This window comes from Gigantopelta aegis, chromosome 12 (assembly GCF_016097555.1).
Source record: "Gigantopelta aegis isolate Gae_Host chromosome 12, Gae_host_genome, whole genome shotgun sequence".
In the NCBI taxonomy this organism is placed as follows: Eukaryota; Metazoa; Mollusca; class Gastropoda; order Neomphalida; family Peltospiridae; genus Gigantopelta; species Gigantopelta aegis.
Window position 1 is genome coordinate 19122191 of NC_054710.1, and position 22590 is coordinate 19144780.

General features: G+C 42.0%; 1 protein-coding gene across 3 annotated transcripts in view; it reads left to right on the top strand.

Moving 5' to 3' along the window:
• LOC121386474 (monocarboxylate transporter 4-like) overlaps positions 1-22590 on the top strand; it is a 57603-nt gene that overhangs the window by 26714 nt on the left and 8299 nt on the right. Inside the window, exons 1-6 of one of the 3 annotated variants that reach the window (XM_041517389.1) lie at positions 5721-5978; positions 16340-16639; positions 17215-17358; positions 18507-19724; positions 21019-21288; positions 22198-22323. In XM_041517389.1, the coding sequence (XP_041373323.1) occupies positions 16369-16639; positions 17215-17358; positions 18507-19724; positions 21019-21288; positions 22198-22323 (2029 nt within the window). In that variant the 5' untranslated portion in view covers positions 5721-5978; positions 16340-16368. Of the gene's footprint in view, positions 1-5720; positions 5979-16339; positions 16640-17214; positions 17359-18506; positions 19725-21018; positions 21289-22197; positions 22324-22590 lie in introns of those variants that run through there. The other 2 variants (XM_041517391.1, XM_041517390.1) reach the window with 2 other exon arrangements.

Below are 22590 nucleotides of genomic sequence, written 5' to 3' on the forward strand. Positions count from 1 at the left end.
CCACACACCTGGACATTAATTAAATGATAAACTGTAGATAATTGTGTACTTAGTATACCACACACCTGGACATTTAATTAAATGATAAACTGTAGATAATTGTGTACTTAGTATACCACACACCTGGACATTAATTAAATGATAAACTGTAGATAATTGTATACTTAGTATACCACACACCTGGGCATTAATTAATTGATAAACTGTAGCTAATTGTGTACTTAGTATACTACACACCTGGACATTAATTAAATGATAAAATGTAAATAATTCTGTACTTATTATACTACACACCTGGACATTAATTAAATGATAAATTGTAGCTAATTGTGTACTTAGTATACTACACACCTGGACATTAATTAATTGATAAACTGTAGATAATTGTTACGTAGTATACTATACACCTGGACATTAATTAAATGATAAACTGTAGATAATTGCATACTTAGTATACTACACACCTGGACATTAATTAAATGATAAAATGTAAATAATTCTGTACTTATTATACTACACACCTGGACATTAATTAAATGATAAAATGTAGATAATTGTTACGTAGTATACTACACACCTGGACATTAATTAAATGATAAACTGTAGATAATTGTTACGTAGTATACTATACACCTGGATAATTGTGTACTTAGTATACTACACACCTGGACATTAATTAAATCATAAACTGTAGATAATTGTGTACTTAGTATACTATACACCTGGACATTAATTAAACCATGAGATGTAGATAATTGTGTACGTGGTATACTATACACCTGGACATTAATGTAGTTAATTGTGTACGTGGTATACTACACACCTGGACATTAATGTAGTTCATTGTGTATGTGGTATACTATACACCTGGACATTAATGTAGTTAATTGTGTACGTGGTATACTACACACCTGTACATTAACGTAGATAATTGTGTATGTGGTATACTACACACCTGGACATTAATGTAGTTAATTGTGTATGTGGTATACTATACACCTGGACTTTAATGTAGTTAATTGTGGACATTAATGTAGTTAATTGTGTACGTGGTATACTATACACCTGGACATTAATGTAGTTAATTGTGTATGTGGTATACTATACACCTGGACATTAATGTAGTTAATTGTGTACGTGGTATACTATACACCTGGACATTAATTAAGCACCGCCTGAACTGTTTTGCAGCCAAAATGTCGCCACGAAATAGTTGTCCGTGTCAACGAGTTTTAAACCTGATACTGAGAAACAGTTTCTCTGTCTACTGAGTATTTACCGATATTGCAGGAATAAATTACTTATGACACTCAGAAGCACATCAAAGTGATTCATGTTCGTGCATATTTACGGTTTCTGTCTTTTTTCCCTTGAATACATGAACTATTTGTGTAATGAAAGTCTTACTTGCTATCAATCTTTTTCAAAATTCCCTGTGTATATAGAAAACATTAATTTCAGTGTTTGGTGTTCACGATTCGAATTGGTCATTATTACTTGCGGAGTACAAGTCACATGGTGAAAACAACTGGCGTTCAGTTAATGTCCAAGTGTATATTATTTTGTTTATCCGTCCATGATAATGTTATTACACCTTTTTCATGATAGCTTTTGGTCTGAAAACAGCGCTGTTTGGCTGTGCCAATCCCCGCGTCGTGCTCTGTAGAGGGGTATTGACTAAATATTGGTGGCGACATGTCACGTCAGAAATAGTTCAGCTGGACGTCAAACAATGACAATATTAACACAGTCACAGTCCCCAACAGGAAGTTGGCATTTACCAGCTGCGGAATGAGTGTAGGCGGTGTTGATGATTATAACAGTATATTGACACCCCCCCCCCCCCCCCCCCACACACACACACACGCGCACACTTCCACGAATCAAAGAGATTTGTTCCAAATGAGGTCAAGGAGCAGTCCATCCCCTTAAAATGTGAACAAAAATTATCTCTCTGGTTTAACACAATCTATTATTTTAGGGGGATAATATTCTATAATTCCACTCGTTGTGTTCTGTTATGTGCGGCCTTGATCTTTTGGGATAAAAATACCAGTAACAGTAGTCACTGCCAGCTGTTTCCAAACTCTTGAGCGTGCCTGAACTAAACCAAATTCTCACTGATAACAATTATAACGCATATTTGTACCAATGATATAGCCAGTATATGGTTTGTTTAAAGAGACAGAAAACGTATATGGAAACAGTTTCAAGCAAATGCCATGTTTCACTGCCTTTCATATTGAAGACTATTTACATCAAAACTCGTTTTGTAGGCGTCGCAGTGAAGCATGGCACACCCTACCTCGCGAAATCATGCAACCGGCCCTTTCATTCAGTCAGTCAGTTTCGTGCTTATATCCAATTAAGTTTCAAGCACGCTGCCCTGGACACATACATCAGCTATCTGGACGGTGTGTCGAGGACAGTGGGCCGGTGAGACAGGATTCGACCACGCTGCCCTGGGCACATACATCAGCTATCTGGACGGTGTGTCGAGGACAGTGGGCTGGTGAGACAGGATTCGACCACGCTGCCCTGGGCACATACATCAGCTATCTGGACGGTGTGTCGAGGACAGTGGGCTGGTGAGACAGGATTCGACCACGCTGCCCTGGGCACATACATCAGCTATCTGGACGGTGTGTCGAGGACAGTGGGCTGGTGAGACAGGATTCGACGCAGTGGTCTTACATCAGCTATCTGGACGGTGTGTCGAGGACAGTGGGCCGGTGAGACAGGATTCGACCACGCTGCCCTGTGCACATACATCAGCTATCTGGACGGTGTGTCGAGGACAGTGGGCCGGTGAGACAGGATTCGACGCAGTGGTCTTACATCAGCTATCTGGACGGTGTGTCGAGGACAGTGGGCCGGTGAGACAGGATTCGACCACGCTGCCCTTGGCACCCACATCAGCTATCTGGACGGTGTGTTGAGGACAGTGGGCCGGTGAGACAGGATTCGACGCAGTGGTCTTACGTCAGCTATCTGGACGGTGTTTTGAGGACAGTGGGCCGGTGAGACAGGATTCGACGCAGTGGTCTTACGTCAGCTATCTGGACGGTGTGTCGAGGACAGTGGGCCGGTGAGACAGGATTCGACGCAGTGGTCTTACGTCAGCTATCTGGACGGTGTGTAGAGGACAGTGGGCCGGTGAGACAGGATTCGACGCAGTGGTCTTACGTCAGCTATCTGGACGGTGTGTTGAGGACAGTGGGCCGGTGAGACAGGATTCGACACAGTGGTCTTACGTCAGCTATCTGGACGGTGTGTTGAGGACAGTGGGCCGGTGAGACAGGATTCGACGCAGTGGTCTTACTTCAGCTATCTGGACGGTGTGTTGAGGACAGTGGGCCGGTGAGACAGGATTCGACGCAGTGGTCTTACATCAGCTATCTGGACGGTGTGTTGAGGACAGTGGGCCGGTGAGACAGGATTCGACGCAGTGGTCTTAAATCAGCTATCTGGGCGGTGTGTTGAGGACAGTGGGCCGGTGAGACAGGATTCGACGCAGTGGTCTTACACCAACCTACAGTTAAAGGTTTCCTTTTAAGATACCACTTGAGCATATCGATTTATTAATCATCGGCTGTTGGTTTGTTTTGTTTATCGACACCACTAGAGCACAATGATTTATTAATCACTGGCTATTGGATATCAAACATTTGGTAATTCTGACACATAGTCTCAGTACCTTGCAGCCTTAAGTCCAATGGCTTAACCACTACACTACCATGCTGGTCCCTGTTTGACCTGCGTTCTCAGCTGTTTGACCTAGCTACGACCTTGGCTGAGTTGCCATTGATCACACACTGTTGACTCTTTCTTTCTTCTGCTATTTATTAGCCGTTGATTTTATAAACAAGAAAAAGTCTTGTGCAAAAAAAAGTTTGTTTTGTTCAACGACACCACTGGAGCACATTGATTAATTAATCATTGGCTATTAGATGTCAAACATTCGGTAATTCTGATGCGTAGTCATCAGAAAGAAATGTTTTATTTAACGACGCACTCAACACATTTTATTTACGGTTATATGGCGTCAGACATATGGTTAAGGACCACACAGATTTTGAGAGGAAACCCTCTGTCGCCATTACTCTTCCGATTAGCAGCAAGGGATCTTTTATTTGCGCTTCCCACAGGCAGGATAGCACATCCATGGCCTTTGTTGAACCAGTTATGGATCACTGGTCGGTGCAAGTGGTTTACACCTACCCATTGAGCCTTGCGGCGTAGTCATCAGAGGAAACCCGCTACATTTTTTTTCTAATGCATCAAGGGATCTTTTATATGCATTTTCCCAGACAGGAAAGCACATACCACGGCTTTGTCCAGTTGTGGTGCACTGGTTGGAACGAGAAAAAACCCCATTCAGCTGAATGGATCCACCAAGGTGGTTCGATCCTGCGACGCAAACACCTCAATCGAGCACTCAACCGACTGAGCTAAATCCCCGCCCAAGTCTTGTGCAAACACGTATTGGGTTATAAAAAGGACTATCCTGACTTTTATGCCGCTGTGAAACGATTGTCGTGTCGTTACTTATAGAAGCTTAATACAGTCCAGTTTAGGAAAGTTTTCTTTCCTTCTAGTTTTAAAGTAGGCGCGTGTGCAAAAATTTGGCAGTGGTGTGTGTGTGTGTGTGTGTGTGTGTGTGTGTGTGTGTGTGTGTTGTGTGTGTGTTTGTGGGTGTGGGTGTTTATGCTCCACCGGAAAATGTATTGAACAAAAAAAATTGCCCGAGAGGTGGTTGGGGTGGGTGTTCGACCACCAGAATCCTCCCCTTGCACACGCGCCTGGATATCAATACCTTTCCAAATGTTTCTCTGATGATTACAAGAAATATTGTTTCTTTGATGATTACCTCTGTAGTATAAATTTAAGTAACTCATTGGATTTGAAGTTATTTGTTATTTTTAGTACTAGATGATCTTTAAAACTCACTCTGGGTTGGGATTCGGTACAAGGATGCGAACCCAGTACCTACCAGCCTCACGTCCGATGGCCGGTAAAGTCGATTTCCCCCATTACAGTTATTTGAGAAAACACGTCTTAAAGTACCATTAATTAATTAATCCATATCTTTTTTCTTTCTTTCACCCCTCTCCCCCCCCCCCCAATTGTTTAGTTGTTCAACACCGACGTAGCACACGGGGGGGGGGGGGGGGGGGAATATTGTTCTTGGTCCATTAACCAATCCAATCCAATAGGGTTTATCGTGCACATTCAAAGCAGGCTGTTTTAGCACACGTCTGTCCTGGGCACAGGTATCGGCCTTGGCCGGCTTCTCCGTCCAGGACAGAATTGATCCAGTAGCAGCACCGATGGTTTATATACTTGTGTGTGCCCCCACCCCCCACCCCACACACACACACTTTTTGGCACCTTCCTACGCCCCTGCTTAATATTTAAAGTAAAAACAAGAAAGAAAAACTGTGAAGAAACAGACTATGAATAGGTTATAAAAATACTGTATACTGATGAAGCTCGCCAAGAAAAAAAAATCTGCGCTAGCGTTTACTTCGAATGATTTTGAAGAACAATATCCATGTCACGTGACTCGACCGATATGTGAATCGCGACCTACAAAACGATCACAACAGAGGCCTAGCGATCCATTCCGCGCGCACTGGAAAAACTGACCTTCGAGCCAACCCCTTCTATTAACCGCTTTTCAGGCAAAGGTCAAGGTCGACCTGTTTACAGTGCAATGCGGTTTTGCTGTTCGCTTTTAATATAGGCTAGTACACAGAGGCTGAAGTAGTTGGTGGCTGGGGAAATGGTTCATTTTGTTTAGTTGTTTTTGGTTTCTTTTTCGGTTTCTTGTGGAGAATATTACACCGACAAACTTTAACACTGCTTCCACTGTTTTTAATATGACCTGGATACAACGTGTTTTCTTTCAAGTGTTTCGTTTTGGAGTTGAGATACAATGAGGTGAACTTGTTAAAAGTTTGAGGAGTAATACCTATGTAAGTGTGTATACATGTATATTTAACACGACACTACGGATATCCTAGAGTAATACCTATGTAAGTGTGTATACATGTATATTTAACACGACACTGCGGATATCCTATAGTAATACCTATGTAAGTGTGTATACATGTATATTTAACACGACACTACGGATATCGTATATATCTTCTATAGGAATCGGTAAGTACCCCCCCCCCCCCCCCCCACACACACACCTACCTCCACAGAGTATCAAGCAAGAAAAGTTTGTTTTATTAACACATTCAATAATTTTCTTTCTTATTTCCTGTCAGTGGGAAAATGCATATAAAACATCCCTTGCTGCATTAGGACAAATGTTGCGGGTTTCCTCCGATGATTACGTGTCAGAATGATCAATGTTTGACATTCAGTAGCCCGAGTACTCTGACTGTAAGAGAGCTAGACGGACATTTGGACATAAACACGCTCTCATTACAAGAGCGTGTTTATGTCCAAATGTCCGTCTAGCTCTCTTACAGTCAGAGTACTCGGGCTAGACATTCAGTAGCCGACGATTAATTAATCAATATGCTCTAGTGATGTTGTTAAACAAAACAAACTCTTTTTCTTTTCTTTTTTTTAACTTTGTAAAACGAAATAAATTTATAAATTTTATTTTTACTTTTGTACCATAGATGTTTAGGTGTATATTATTAGTCGTGATGTGGGTGTGTGGCTTCAAAATGGGTTGCTGTAGGCACGATATCTGAAGTAGGGGCACAATCTCTAGTCTGTGACACTGGCCAGATTTTTATCTTTTTTTATATGGAGTGGAATAAAACGAAACCTACAGTTTTGTGGTGAAGTGCGGTGCACCCCCCCCCCCCCCCCCCCCCCCCCCCCGCCCCCCCCCCCCCGTTGCTTTGATGAAAACACAATAACAAAACAACAACAGCACCGTCACAGTTGATAGCGTTAAATATAATTTCCCAAAAAACCTGTGAACTCCCCACGGTATTGAAACCGGAACAGTACACTTGTGTGATAACAGCGATATCCAACGAGAACGTGTTTAATAGTGTGTATAGAAAACGGTTGACCTATATTGTTACGCGTCATGTCGTATGATGACTAACGTACGTAACATTACTTTTGTGAACTAACAGTATTTAGTCAATTTTATTTGCAAGTACACGCGGGGGTGGGTGGGGGTGGGGTTGCGGTCGACAGTTTCGGTGGGGGAGGGGGCAGGGGTGGGGGGGGTATACCGTAAGATTTACTACCAATAATATATTTGAAGAAAATAGAAAATGTTTTATTTAACATGTGTTATTTACGGTTACATATATGACGTCAGACATATGGTTAAGGACCACATAGATATTGAGGTAGGAAACCTGCTGTCGCCACTTCGTGGGCTTCTCTTTTCGATTAGCAGCAAGGGATCTTTTATATACACCATCCCACAGACAGGAGCACTGGCTGGAACGAGAAATAGCCCAATGGGTCTACCGACGGGGATCGATCCTAGACCGACCGCGTATCAAACGAACGCTTTACCACTGGGCTACGTCCCGCCCCTAATAATATATTTGATTCAGAATTACTGGAAGGGGGGCGGGGAGATAGACGGAATGGGAGAGGAAAAGAGGGAGAAACTGACTGTTGTACTTAAAAAAATCCACGAAGTATTAACTTATTTAAATATCTGGATTATATTTCCGTACGCGGAGCATATGGTGGGGTGGGGAGCATGGGGTGGGGTGGGAGATGATGTCACGTCTTCTCTAAACGTGCGTCTATTTTTCTACCTTTAAAATAATATTGGGTTGGGGGGTTCTTCACGAGTTGGTCCATGTGCCCTTTATCGATTAGAAAAAATAAAAATATGAATACGAATACGAATATGTGTATTAGGATTGCCGATCGTTTCGTAGCATGTTTCACACACACATACATTACAATGTGTATACATAAATACACATCTAGTTAATTAAAAAGAAAGACATTTTGAGAGGAGGAGACAGGGATGTAAACCATATTGAAAGCACATTCGTCCTCCCCTCACCATCAAGTAAATTTTATTTTGTATTAATCAGAATTGTGTTGTAATAAATCATGTATTGTACTATTGAAATAGCGAGATATTGGCTATTATCTACATTAATATTGAATATTCAGGGAGGGGTAAAGAAATAAATAGGTGGGGTGAGGTGGTATAGAAGAGTAAATAGTATTAACAGGCTCGGGCGTGTTTGCAGAATTTTAGCAGGGTGGTCTAGACTGGAGCAAACTTTATAGGGTGGGGGTGGGGGTGGAGTTATTCTCCTCCGCTTTATATATTGAAAAACAACTTCAGCAGGGAAACACCCCCCCCCCCCCCCCCCCCCCTGTACTCTGCCTGTGGCTTGTGCTAATCTTTTGTACACCTAATATAAGTACGTTATTGAAACGCAGCGTTGGTTCTCTCATTCTAAGATCAACGTGTGATATGTTTGGCATTCAAGTACGGCAGAAAGAATGATATAATATGAATAAATAAGTGCGCGTACACCGTACGACACGGTATGGAGAGTGTGTTCTGTATGGAGAGTGTACTTCTGTATGGAGAGTGTACTTCTGTGTGGAGAGTGTGTTCTGTATGAGAGTGTGGAGAGTGTGTTCTGTATGGAGAGTGTACTTATGTGTGGAGAGAGTGTTCTGTATGAGAGTGTTCTGTGTGGAGAGTGTATTCTGTATGGAGAGTGTGTTCTGTATGAGAGTGTATTCTGTGTGGATAGTGTGTTCTGTATGGAGAGTGTGTTCTGTATGGACAGTGTGTTCTGTATGGAGAGTGTTCTGTGTATTCTGTATGGAGAGTGTGTTCTGTGTGGAGTGTATTCTGTGTGGAGTGTGGATAGTGTGTTCTGTATGGAGAGTGTATTCTGTATGAGAGTGTATTCTGTGTGGAGAGTGTGTTCTGTATGGAGTGTATTCTGTGTGGAGAGAGTGTTCTGTGTGGAGTGTGTATTCTGTGTGGAGAGTGTGTTCTGTATGGAGTGTGTTTTTTATGAGAGTGTATTCTGCGTGGAGAGTGTGTTCTGTGTGGATAGTGTGTTCTGTATGAAAGTGTATTCTGTGTGGAGAGTGTATTCTGTGTGGAGAGTGTTCTGTATGAGAGTGTTCTGTGTGGAGAGTGTATTCTGTGTGGAGAGTGTGTTCTGCATGGAGTGTGTTCTGTATAGAGAGTGTATTCTGTGTGGATAGTGTGTTCTGTATGGAGTGTATTCTGTGTGGAGAGAGTGTTCTGTGTGGAGAGTGTGTTCTGTATGGAGTGTATTCTGTGTGGAGAGTGTGTTCTGTATGAGAGTGTGTTCTGTATGGAGTGTGTAATCTGTATGAGAGTGTAGTCTGTGTGGAGAGTGTATTCTGTATGAGAGTGTAGTCTGTATGGAGAGTGTATTCTGTATGAGAGTGTATGGAGAGTGTATTCTGTATGGAGTGTGTATTCTGTGTGGAGAGTGTATTCTGTATGGAGAGTGTATTCTGTATGAGAGTGTATTCTGTGTGGAGAGTGTATGTTCTGTGTGGAGAGTGTGTGTTCTGTATGGAGAGTGTTCTGTATGGAGGTGTGTTCTGGAGAGTGTATTCTGTATGGAGAGTGTGTTCTGTATGGAGAGTGTGTTCTGTATGAGAGTGTATTCTGTGTGGAGAGTGTGTTCTGTGTGGAGTGTGGAGAGTGTATTCTGTATGGAGAGTGTGTTCTGTATGGAGAGAGTGTTCTGAATGGAGAGTGTGTTCTGTATGAGTGTGTGTTCTGTATGGAGAGTGTGTTCTGTATCAGAGTGTGTTCTGTATGGAGAGTGTATTCTGTATGAGAGTGTGTTCTGTGTGGAGAGTGTATTCTGTGGAGAGTGTGTTCTGTGTGGAGAGTACAAAAGTAGGCCCATGCAAAAGTAGTGCTTTTTGTGTAAAATGGGTGTACTCCGACCAGGTTTAGTGGGTGAGTTTGTTTAAACCAATATCCTGGGAGAAAGTGCTGGACAACAGGGGTTGTCCTTTTCAGGGTATGTGTCCTCCAGGCAGGCAAAGGTACATATAAAATTCCATGGGCCTGCTGATATTAATAAAAATGTTATAGCCACTAAGGCTATATAGAAACATATAGTGTAAATAATTGTGGCCTGTAGCCGTCTACCGTGTGGTAGTCGGCCATTCCGCGTTTTCGCTATAGAGTGATCTCTGACGGCAGAGGGCGATCATACCGTCCAAATATCCGTCTAGCTCTCGAATGGCAGAGTACACAGGCTAAGGAACTTAGGGCTGTAGTAACCAGGGGTTGGGTGGCGAAGATCCTCTCCCTTCCCGTCCCCACCTCTTTCCCTCTCCCCTATTTCTTTTTTTCTGTAACGAACAAGGAACGCTATTTCCCCAACCCTAATACATACATACATATATACTACTCAAAAGAATTTAAGGGTCAGACGATATTTTCGACATTATTTTCTGAATGTCAATTATATTAGCTAGACCATAATGTCACGCATGGTATTGTTCCATTTTGACGAAAGTGGGTCTAAGCAACCCATAAATGAATTAAAATCCACTGTCATTGACACTGTCGACTAGTTCTAATGGCGAAAACATGCTTACATTTGCACGTAAATTAGGGCGAAAGCGAAAGGTCTGCTAAGTGCCCATAACTTGCTTTTTCACAAAGCGCTTCATTTGCACGCTTTGCATGTGTATTCCATGTTCCCAATGCTGAATTTCCGTATAATTGGAGCTTGCGTTCATGTACGGTGCACACTCCAAATTCGACAATGGTACGACGTCAACTGACTATCGAAGATCGAGGAAGGGCTATTGCTTGGCTTCAGGATGGCAATACGCAAAGAAATGTTGCTCTGAGACTTGGTGTCAGTCAGAGTGTCGTTGGCCGACTGTGGCAACGGTACCAAGCAACGAATTCTGTTCGAAATCGTCCACGTTCGGGAAGACCCCGAAGCACTACAAATAGAGAGGACCGCTACATCACCAATATGGCTCTACGTCAATGCACAACCACTGCACGCCGATTACGTGACAATCTGCGGACTGCGACTGGAACTCGAGTGTCTGATCAAACCATACGCAATCGTCTGAGAGCCAATAATCTACGCTGCCGTCGCCAGGCTGTTCGACCACCACTCCTACCACGTCACAGAACGGCCAGACGTCACTGGTGCACGCGTCATCTGCGGTGGCAACGTGATCAGTGGGGTCGAGTGATGTTCACTGATGAGTCCAGGTTTAGTCTCCAGTTCAACGACGGTCGGGTTCGTGTCTACAGACGTCCTGGGGAGCGCTTCGCTGACGTAAACGTTAGACAACGTCACCGGTTCGGTGGTGGCAGCGTCATGGTGTGGGGCGGCATCTCTATCCACCACAGGACCCCCCTCTAAGTGGTGGATGGCATTCTGAATGGAATCCGCTATCTGAATGAGATTATCCGGCCGTTGGTTCTCCCAGGCCTTCAGCAGATTGGCGGCGGGGCAGTTCTGCAGGATGACAATGCCAGACCCCACCGCGCCAGGGTGATAACGGACTTTCTCAGACAACAAGATATCGCCAGGACGGATTGGCCAGCATATTCGCCTGACTTGGCCCCAATAGAGAACGCCTGGGACGAATTAGGCAGGAGAGTTCGGGATAACCATGCCCCTCCGGCCAACCTTCATGATCTGGGTCAACTTCTTATGGCAGAGTGGCAGGCCATTCTCCAAGAGTTCTTCAGACGTCTGATAAACAGCATGAGGCAACGATGTGTCGAGTGTATTCGCGCCAGGGTGGATTTACACACTATTAAACGAATGTCTAATGTGTAAAATCCATGTTTGACAACCTTCAACTTTGACAGCATGTCATGTGACTTTCTTGTATACAGTGACGTTTATTTGTGGGTTTTTTGTAAATATGGAACAATAAATTAAATTTTTGATGTAGTTTACATCATCAATCTAATACACTCTGAAACTTATTTGGTTATAAATTTTTGACCCTTAAATTCTTTTGAGTAGCATATATACATACATACATACATACATACCTCCCCCTCCCCTCTGTCTGTCTCTGTCTGTCTCTCTCTCTCTCTCTCTCTCTCTCTCTCTCTCTCTCTCTCTCTCTCTCTCTCTCTCTGTCAGCCTTTTGTGATATAATTTAATACTATTGTATATACACCAATATTTCGGGCCCCTCCCCTGAATTCTATATGTATACACGTCCGCTGTGTGTGACACTAACGCCTAGCCGCGAATTAGTGTGAGTTCACTGACCCAGTGGAACGTGTTTCGTAAGGATTGTATCTGTTTCTTGTTCCGTGTATTACTATATAGTAACATGGGAGCTGCACAAATGACTAATATACCAGTGACGTCATCAATATATAGGCATAGCGATAGTGCATATGAGGGAACATGACTTGTTGTGATGACGGATCCGTACAATCTGATCGCTGGCGGGTGGTGCGGGTGTACGGGTTACCGTAATTGCTGTTTTATGCCAAACGTTTACTGAAGGGCTCCTTTCAGGGAGTTCGTCCATGTGCCCTTTTGCTCGTGGTCCCCTTCCTAAAATACATCCTCCTATATGTTTTCCATTAGCAGCATGGGATCTTTTATATGCACTTTTCCACGACAGGACAGCATAAACCACGGTCCTTGGTATACCCGTTGTTGGGTGCTGGCTGGGACGGTGTGGGGGGGGGGGGGGGGGGGGGGGGATGGCTAGGACGTGGGGAAATGGATACCAAAGAACAGTAATGGTCCGACTGGTTTGAATGAAATACTCTTATTCAGAGGGTAAAGGGTAGGAGTGGGTGGGCAAAGCTATTTTAAAAGTTCACAAAGGGTGTGACGTCTGCTACTCCTCAGTAACGGATCCAAGGGGGGAATTTGGGGGCTGATATTGCACCATGACATTTTTTTAATACATAAATCGGGGTTAGGGACTCAACATGAACATTATATATGTCCTGTCCTAGTGGCCACCTGTAAATAGCTGTCACCTGCCTTAAGCGGAAACTTTTTAACCTCCCAAACGATTTTTAATGTAAATGCACCTGTAATAATCGGTCACCTGTCTAACGCGGCCACCTAAATCGGATCCCAAATCACTAAAACACCTGTATTAAGCGGCCAGAGTAGTTTACTATTATATAAAAGAGATATTTTACCAACAGTGACCAGGTGCAGGAAATAACCGATTTTCATACCTTAAGGAATACAAGTACCCATTATGTCCCGACATCTCTACTGTGTATCATTTAAGAAAGTGTGAGTCTGAAGGCATCTAATTGTCTCTGGGTGGGCTGAGCTTGACGTTTGTAGGTTCACTTGCTATGATACTGCATGAAGTAGGAATTAAATAATTAAATGGAAAAATTAAACAAACTTATTGAGAATGGTTAAGTTAGTACATTCCAATTATTTTATTTATGAAGGAGGCGTAATGTGAAAAGTTGATTTATAGTTAACTGTGGGGCACACACAACCATTAATTAGCGATTTAAAGACTCCGTGTGGTAACCTGTAATCATCCGGCCGTGGAGTCGTGAGCTGGCTATGTCAGTACATGAATCCACGGCTGGCGTGCCTGAACCGCAAGGATATGGGCACGTTAAAATAGTTCCTTCCTTCCTTCCTTCCTTCCTGTAATCAGCGGCAATCAGCAATTGTATTTATATATGAAAATACGATTTTCAAATTATCATTAGTTTAAATTATATAACGAAAAGCCAGTCTGTATCATACAGATTGGAATTTCGTTACGTATTTTGAACTAATGACAGTATGTGGTAGTTCGAAGTAAATATAAATATTGAATGTGCTACGATATGGATAGGGAATCTGTCTAGCCTAGGCACGAATTGATTCAGTAGATAGTTTCTTCTAAGTCTCTTAACGGAGACGTAGACTGGCCCACCACACCGCTGAAACTAAAACAATATTTTACAGTTCAGTGTTAAGTTATCCATGTATTATAGGTGTCCAAGCAGAATTCGACCAAAGGGTCCGCTAGGTTCATATTCGAACCCACCCTCCTGCTTTGCAGTCCCCCCCCCCCCCCCCCCCCCCCCGTATTTTCTGGACGCGGCCCTGGTTGTTTTCTTCTACTGCTTTTCGTGTATTGGTCAGGTCCCTGACTAGACTGAACACCGCTCGGTCGTTGACTCGCGGCGCGTGGCGTCGTCATTGCCGTCTTTCTTCGTCCGTTAGTTTATCCCTTATAATCGGACGCAACGAGTTCACATGCAGAATGTCCAGCTGTGACGTCATGGCGGGCCAGTGTATTTATGACGCGTTCGCGACGGGTATTCGAGGAAAAGCACCTTTCAGTTGATCGTTCAAGTGGGTCTAATCAGCTTGTCTGGGAGTCTGTTAATAAACACTACCGGCCTCGGTCACGATGGTGTCGAGATTAAGCTATCGGACATAAGGCTGCTAGGTACTGGGTTCGCAGCCCGGTAGGTTATCGACTCCCACCCAGAGCGAGTTTTAACTACTCCGTGGGTAGGCGTAAGACTACTACACACTCTTCTCTCTCACTAGTCACTAACGATTAATAACTAACCCACGTGCTTGAACCTTAATTGGATATAAGCGCGAAAATAAGTGGAAATAATAAATAAACACTTTTAAGGGTCGGATCACTCTACAATGAATTCTGGTGTTGGTTGAGCGGAGGACAAGTTGACAGCGATCAAGTATTTAGTCAGGGCCTAAAGGCTGGATAGACTAGATGCGTCGGATGCGGGTGCGTTTTAGACACATGGTGTACGAGTGTTTCCGTACGGCTGGCCGCATGCGTTTTGCAGGCGTATCCAGTCTAGGCGTTTGATTGGTTGATTGATTGAAACTAATGTATTTCGCATCCAGTCCATATGAGCCTTAAAGTCTATTCATTTAATACTCAATATTAGGGGCCTATAATTATATTGAGATATATTCTCATTCAACAACTTCTAGATAAATACATATTCAACAGGATGGTCTCGCTTAATCTGCGCTGCCCCACCTTTGACGGTCCTGTGCATTATTATGATGTTCGTTTTGTGGTTGTTAACCGCACTCGCCAGTAAGGCAATGAACGTTTACAGCGCTAATCCGAAACACGACTGGAGTTGTTGTCATATTACGCTTCACTGAAGTTGACTTGAAAACAAGTCGATTACCGGTAAACGTTTCCGTAGCTTGTGGCTTGTTTTCGAGAATGGCGCGCCAATTGACCCGGCCTACTCAAATCTAACAGCTAGGAACAGATTCCTTTAATCCGATAACCACTTTATAATATGCAAGTCCTGAGGCACTGAATGGAATTTATAAAAAAAGAAAAAAAGCCAGATTTCTCGGCGGATTGTTTTTCCCGTTCCAACCAGTGTGTTTTGACGCAGCGGGTTTTCTCTGAAGATTGTCAGAATTAGTATATGATTGACATTCAATAGACGATGGTCAGTTAATCAATATATCAGTGTACTCTAGCAGTGACGTTAAACAAAACAAACTAACCTTTTACTGTTCAACCAGCTATATAGATTGTCTATTTGTTACCGATATTTTGATATGCTGTATATTTCACGGGCATATGGCAGTTCCTAAAGCAAACTTGTTCTTTGCTCTTGTGGGAAGAACTGAATTTCCACATAGGTATAAATAAACATTGCCACGTTGCTTTGTCGGTGTGTTGGGGGGGGGGGTGGGTGGATCTCCGAGCGTTACGTAATATGTTGTTATTTTTTTTTTTTTTTTTTTTGGGGGGGGGGGTGTATGGCCTAGCGTTACGGGGCGTTACAAGGGGTGTGTGTGTGTGTGTGTGTGTGTCTAATTTTGACAAAAATAGCGTCATGTAATATTTGAACGGTCCCTAACACTAACATGAGTTGGCTGGCTTGTATTGCTTCACAAACAAATAATTATGTTATGCCCTTTTCCACTATATATTTAGTTTTGTCTGAAAACACCACCTAGATATGGGAATATACGGTAGATTTCAGTACCAATCTATATCAAAGGCCGTGGTATGTGCTGTCTTGTAAGATCCCTTGCTACTAGTTGAAAACTAGCGGGTTTCCTCTCTATGACTGTGTCACAATGACCATATGTTTGACATCCAATAGCCGATGATTAATAAAAAAAATCAATGTGCTCTAAACGTTTTTTTCAGTACCATACCCTAAAGAATGACACATATAATGATACGTGCGATATGATTATAGATAATACTATGTCGTCGCTTTGTATCTTGTCGGGTCTTTGAGTTTTTAACATGTTCGCTTTTAGTCTTCTAGACTTTAAAAGTTTTATAAGCAAAAGGCCAAGCTTTGGAATGAATGAAAATGAAAGTGAAAGTACATCATTTGATTGGTGTCTCGTTGCAGGTATTACAATGTAAGTTCGTCGCGCAGTCATGACTAGAGCCAAAGACGTCGACGACGACATCAAGAAACCGACCGCTGATGACGATGACGACTGCTGTTACCGATCGGTTCGCAGTGGTCCGCAGGACGGCGGCTGGGGGTGGGTGGTCGTACTGGCCTCCCTCACCTGCAACATCATTGTGGACGGCCTCTGCTTCACCTCGAGTCTTTCAAAAGCTCACTTCGTCAAGCATTTCGGCGCCTCCGAGGTCCAGGGAGGTTTTGTTAGCTCGCTGCTAGCAGGATGCTACCTTACTGTGGGTAAGTATCAATTGGCGGATCAAGAAGGAGTGGGGGGGGGGGGGGGGGGGGTGTCACTTGGACCCCGCGGCTCATTTGCCTTCGACAAATTTAAATTGCATGTTTTAGAATTTTATTAACTTCCCCCACCCCCTTCCCCGCCCACACACTACATTATCTTGGATCCGCAGCTGAGTATAGGGCAGTTCAACACGTATATGTGCAAATTTTGCCATTTTTATACAGTATTACTTTCACACACACACGCACACACACACACACACACACACACACACACACACACACAATCCTTCTCGTTAAGAGCCCCACTATCTGTGTTACTTTCAAGTTTGTGTGCGTACAGGTCCACGCACTCGTTCTAAACCTCACGACACTATTACTCCTGTACCGCCGGCCTTAGCTCTAATTGTCAGACATATATTAGCCGATGATTGATTGTTTTAATACGACCACTCTAAATTGTTTTATAGCTGTTACGTATTTATGACCTTAGTTAATAAGTGGCCCGTCCAGTTTTCTTCCACGCGCCTGCTGTTATAATGAGCTGACTAGAAGTGATCTCTTTCTGTCCTCAGGTCCGCTGGTGAGCGCGCTGGCCAGCAGGTATGGCTGTAGACGGGTGACGATCTGCGGCGCTATTCTCTCCTCGGTCGCCTTCCTCGTCAGCACCCAGTCGAGCAGTATCGAGATGCTCATCCTCACCTACAGCATCATGGGAGGTAAGCACGCGACGTCAGTCCTTTTCAGTCATTGGCTCTACAGCATCACGGTATTGGCTCTAGGGCATCGTGGTATTGGCTCTAGAACATCGTGGTATTGGCTCTAGAGCAGTATGGTATTGGCTCTAGAACATCGTGGGAGGTAAACACGTGACGTCATTCCTTTTCGTTCATTATGTCTGCGTGTCGATTTTGTGGTGAATCAGTATTACTATTCTACACTAGATTTGCAGCAATTTAATATTTTGGATTTTTAAAAATATTGTTTTTAATAATATACTGAGAGGCATAAATAACGCAATGTGTATTTCACCGATATTTTCTTATAGAAATATTATGTCATCAATATTAGTCATGCAGACAAACGACACACTGGTAACAACTGTAACTGAAAGAAGATGTTGTTCAAATCGGGATTTTTAAATAATAAAATGTGGTTTTAAACAAAAAACACAACTTTTTTTTGGGGGGGGGGGGGGGGGGGGAATAAAACAGCAATTTTTTAACATTACTTACAGCATATTAAAAAAAGACAGAAAATACAATTTTTTTTTTGCTTTTATAGGGAGACGAGAGCAGGCAATGCACATGCAAAAAGATTTTCATTAGCAATGCTGTATTGTTGTAATAAACTCATTTTATTCAAATTTTTTCTGATTTGAACAAAATCCTCTTTCACTTACAATTATTACCAATATGTTATTTGTCCACATATTTAATATATGTGATTTGACATTTCTATAAGAGATTATTCAGTGAAATACCCATTGCGTTATTTATGCCTCAGTATATGATCCTAATATAATATTTGATATGCACCTGTAGGGATGAAAGCCGACCTACCCGACCTAATTTTATTTGGAACTAATTTTTATTAAACTAATTTTATTTGGAAACTTCCTGATAACACACACTTATGTTTCGCCCTAACAACATTTCACCATAACATGGGTATTCACTGGGAAGGAATGTGCTCTGCAATTGTTTTTATGGTACCCTTATTTCACCACCCTTCATATGCTTGAAACGTAATTGGAAAGTTGAAGAGAAATTAAAAAATATATAACAACAAGTAGTAACATTAAAAAGTTAATATAAATGGTTAATGAGGATTTGTTAAAGTTTAACAGTCTTACTTGCATTTGCAGGTATTGGATTTGGAATGATCTATCTCCCAGCGATCGTTACCGTGGGCTACTGGTTCGACAAGAAGCGCGGCTTCGCCACCGGAATAGCTGTCTGTGGTTCGGGAATAGGAACGTTTATATTTGCCCCACTCGGAGAATACCTCCTGGAGGAATATGGGTGGAAAGGATGCAATGTGCTTATGGCTGGAATCATTCTCAACTGTGTGGTGTGTGGTGCCGTGTTCCGACCGCTGGATAAGAAGAAACCCAGACGAGATTACCACGAGGAGATCGTGGTCCAGCGAGGATCCATCATGAAGGCTTTGATCGAGGAGAAGAAACGTCAGAGGACCATCTCGAACGGGTCTTTGGACAACTGCATCATCACCAAGGACAACAGACTGATCAAAATCGACCCAGCTCTGTTCGAGTGTCGCGGTGGCCGTCACAACTCGTTCATCGCCAAGTTCAAGGAGTCTCTCGGATTCAGCACCAAGTCGCTGAACAACAGCAAGCAAAGCCTAGTCATCCCGCACATTGTGATCAGCCCGTCCAACGGGTCCTCGTCCACCGTCAACTCGAGTCCCATCTACAAACCGTCAGTGAAGTCATCAACACAGACAATGATGACGCTGTCCTCGACAAACGACAAGTGTTCCACTCTTCCCAATGGTGCTGGATTACACAACATTGGACTACAAAATATCGGACTACCAAACAGGGAAATACAAAACGGTGGACTTCAAAATGGACACGTGCCGTTGCTAAATGAGAGCGGGGAGCAGGTTCAGAAGGCGAGAAGTCTGAACACGCTGCCACAAGGAGACCCCTGGCTGAGGCTGTCCCAGGAGAACTCTCTCAACACGCGCAGTTTCAGTTGCCAGGGCGTGCACCACATCAACGGGGTCGGGCCTCCCACAGGGGCTGGTGCCAGCGTCATCAGCATCCAGGTCGTACCCACCGACTCTAGGAGCAGCATGCGGCAGCGGCACCGCGCCGGGGGGTCGAGTCGGTCGCTGTACAGCACGATGGGGACGCGCAGCATGCCGGCGTCGATTGTGGGTGCGAGCGTCATGTGCATTCCGCAATACGATGCCAGCGTGGAGTCGCTCGAGCTGGAACGCAACCGGTCAACCATTGTCAAGGTGCTCCTCTTCCTCAAAGACATGTTTGATTTCCGTCTTATAAAAAGTCCGATGTTCGCACTGCTTCTTTTCGCCAGTATTCTGAGTATGTTAGGTGAGTTAACATTGGTGGAGTTGTTTGTGTTTGTAAACGAGTGTTAAACAAAACAAAACATGGTTGGAGTATGTTAGGTAAGTTAACACTGGTGGAGTTGTTTGTGTTTGTAAACGAGTGTTAAACAAAACAAACTTTAACTTATGTAAAATAGATTACTAGTATATATTGTTGATACGTTAAAGGGAATACATACATATATATATATACACACACACACACACACACACACACACACACACACACACACACACACACACACACACACATACATACATACATATTAACATGCATAGTAGTAAGCACAGTTATATAATAATCAAAAGATACCTTTCATTAATAATTAATAGATGCATTTCAGTACTAATCAATTTATGTTTTAAAGGACATATTTCATTAATGATCATGAAATCGAACACACACGCATACACACACACACACACACGTATTATGTTTCTTTAATAATCAATGTATACCTTTTGTTAATAATCAAGATACCTTTCATTAATAACCAATATATATATATATATTAATAATCAATAGATACATTGCATTAACATTCAATAGATACATTTCGTTAATAATCAGTAGATCGTACATTGCATTAATATTCAACAGATACATTTCTTTAATAATCAACATTAATAATTAATAGATACATTTCATTAATATTCAACTTATGCATTAATATTCAACTTATGCATTTCATTAATAATCAATAGATACATTCATTAATATTCAGCTGATACATTTCATTAATAATCAGTAGGTATTTTATTAATAAGCAGTAGGTGCATTTGATTAATAATCATTACAAGTTTGATACGTTTTTATGCAACGACTTGTAAGATAAATGGTATCTTAACGGACACGAATGTATTATTCTATTTGTTACATATCCTCAAAAACCAGGTTTTACACAAATTTTGACATCTTTTTCGACTAAACGTTATTTACAGCCATTGCACTTGTAGCTAACTTACGCGTTACAGACACATGATTGTCAGGTTAGCTGTATGTCACAGTGGAGCAGCCAGTCGTATGTCTTGAAATTGTTAACACACGTACACATGGAAACAAGTATGCGTTATCAAAAATAACGAATGATGTCCTCACCAACTAGTGTGTAAGAAATATTAAGTTAAGTACAAGCTCTGTAAATACGTTTTTTACTGGCAAAACGTAAATGTCTTTTCGACTTTCTGAAGGTATGTATATTGTTTTTAGAATACTACAATTGTGCATTAGATACCATAGTGTCTAGTGTCAATTTTCTTTGACTCCTTTTTTTCAGGGTTCTTTATTCCGTTCGTCTTCATTGGGATTAAGGCAGACGAAATCGGAATAGGAGGAACCCATTCTGCGTTCCTCCTGTCAATCATTGGTACAACCAACACCATTGGGCGAATCATTTGTGGGTGGATCGCAGACCGCCCCTGGGCAGACCCACTAGTACTGAACAATCTAGCCCTTGTTGCAGCGGGAGTGTTTACAATGCTGTGTCCATTTTGTGAAACGTTTCTATCACTTGCTTTGTATGCAGCAGCATTTGGGTTCTGTGTGGGTAAGTGGTTTTTGCTTTCCAAAGAATCGGCCATGTACTTTTTATGACATATCTATAGCCACAGTTTCTCACCTGCAATTCAGAACAAAAATCAAAACAACTTTTTCCTCGAGAGTTTTACAAAAAGTCGCTTTATTAATAATTGGGGTGGTATCTTTGTTTTTTATGGTTAATAATGTAATCTTTATGTGGTTTTTTTATATACTGTGTATTAATAATGTGCCATGATTGTGGACCTTTAACAGAATTGGCCGCAGTTTTATACCGTATCCATAGCCACAGGTTCGCACCCACAGTAAAAAAGGTAAATTTAAAAGATGCTTAAAATAAAATAGCGGGTATTAACAAACAAAAAAGAGAACCGGTTTTTAGCTTCAGCTTCTGTTTTACTGCATTTGTTCAACTCAAAATATGTTAAAATTAATATACATTTTTAAAAATCTGTATTTCTAATACCAGGTTTTCATAGTCTTGAAGCATTTTGGACCCTTTGCATTTATTGTGATAAAGCCAAGGTGGATAAAATATCAAAGTGTTTAATTGATTTTTCTAGAATGCACTTTGTTTACCTCAAATGTTAGGATTTTTTAAAAACCAATTTCGTTAGAAAATTAATTATTTTAATTAATAATTTACCTCTTTTTGTCTTATTGGTTTTATATTGCTTTGCTTGTAAACCCAAATGCAATGGGTATGTTTTATTATTGTTATTATTATTATTCCAGCTGTGTTTGTCTCTCTTCGTACGTTCAGTACTACTGGTCGACAAACATTCATTCAAATATTTATAATTTTCTTAATTAATTTTAATTTCTAGCTGTGTTTGTCTCTCTTCATACGTTCAGTACTACTGGTCTACAAACATTCATTCAAATATTTATATTTTTATTAATTAATTTTAATTTCCAGCTGTGTTTGTCTCTCTTCGTTCAATACTACTCGTTGACCTCTTGGGTCTTGACATGTTGACAAAGTCGTTTGGAATCCTCATCCTGTTCCAGGGAGTGGCGTCGATGGCAGGCAGCCCTCTAGCAGGTTTGTCACATGTCTCTGTCTGTACAGTGTACAAACCAACTGAAACACAAACTGTAAAAGGCAACTTTCTAATGTTTATTATGTGTGGTTATTGTAACTTCCTCGAATAGTGACATAATTTGTGTGATTTCCACAAGTCTGCTATTTAGTGTATATACCACAAGTGATCTGGAACAACATCACGTATTAATGATGACAAATCATCCTGTTTTTGAAGAGTTTACAAGACTTAGCATAGGTATTGTGCAAGATGCACTTAGTCGAAGC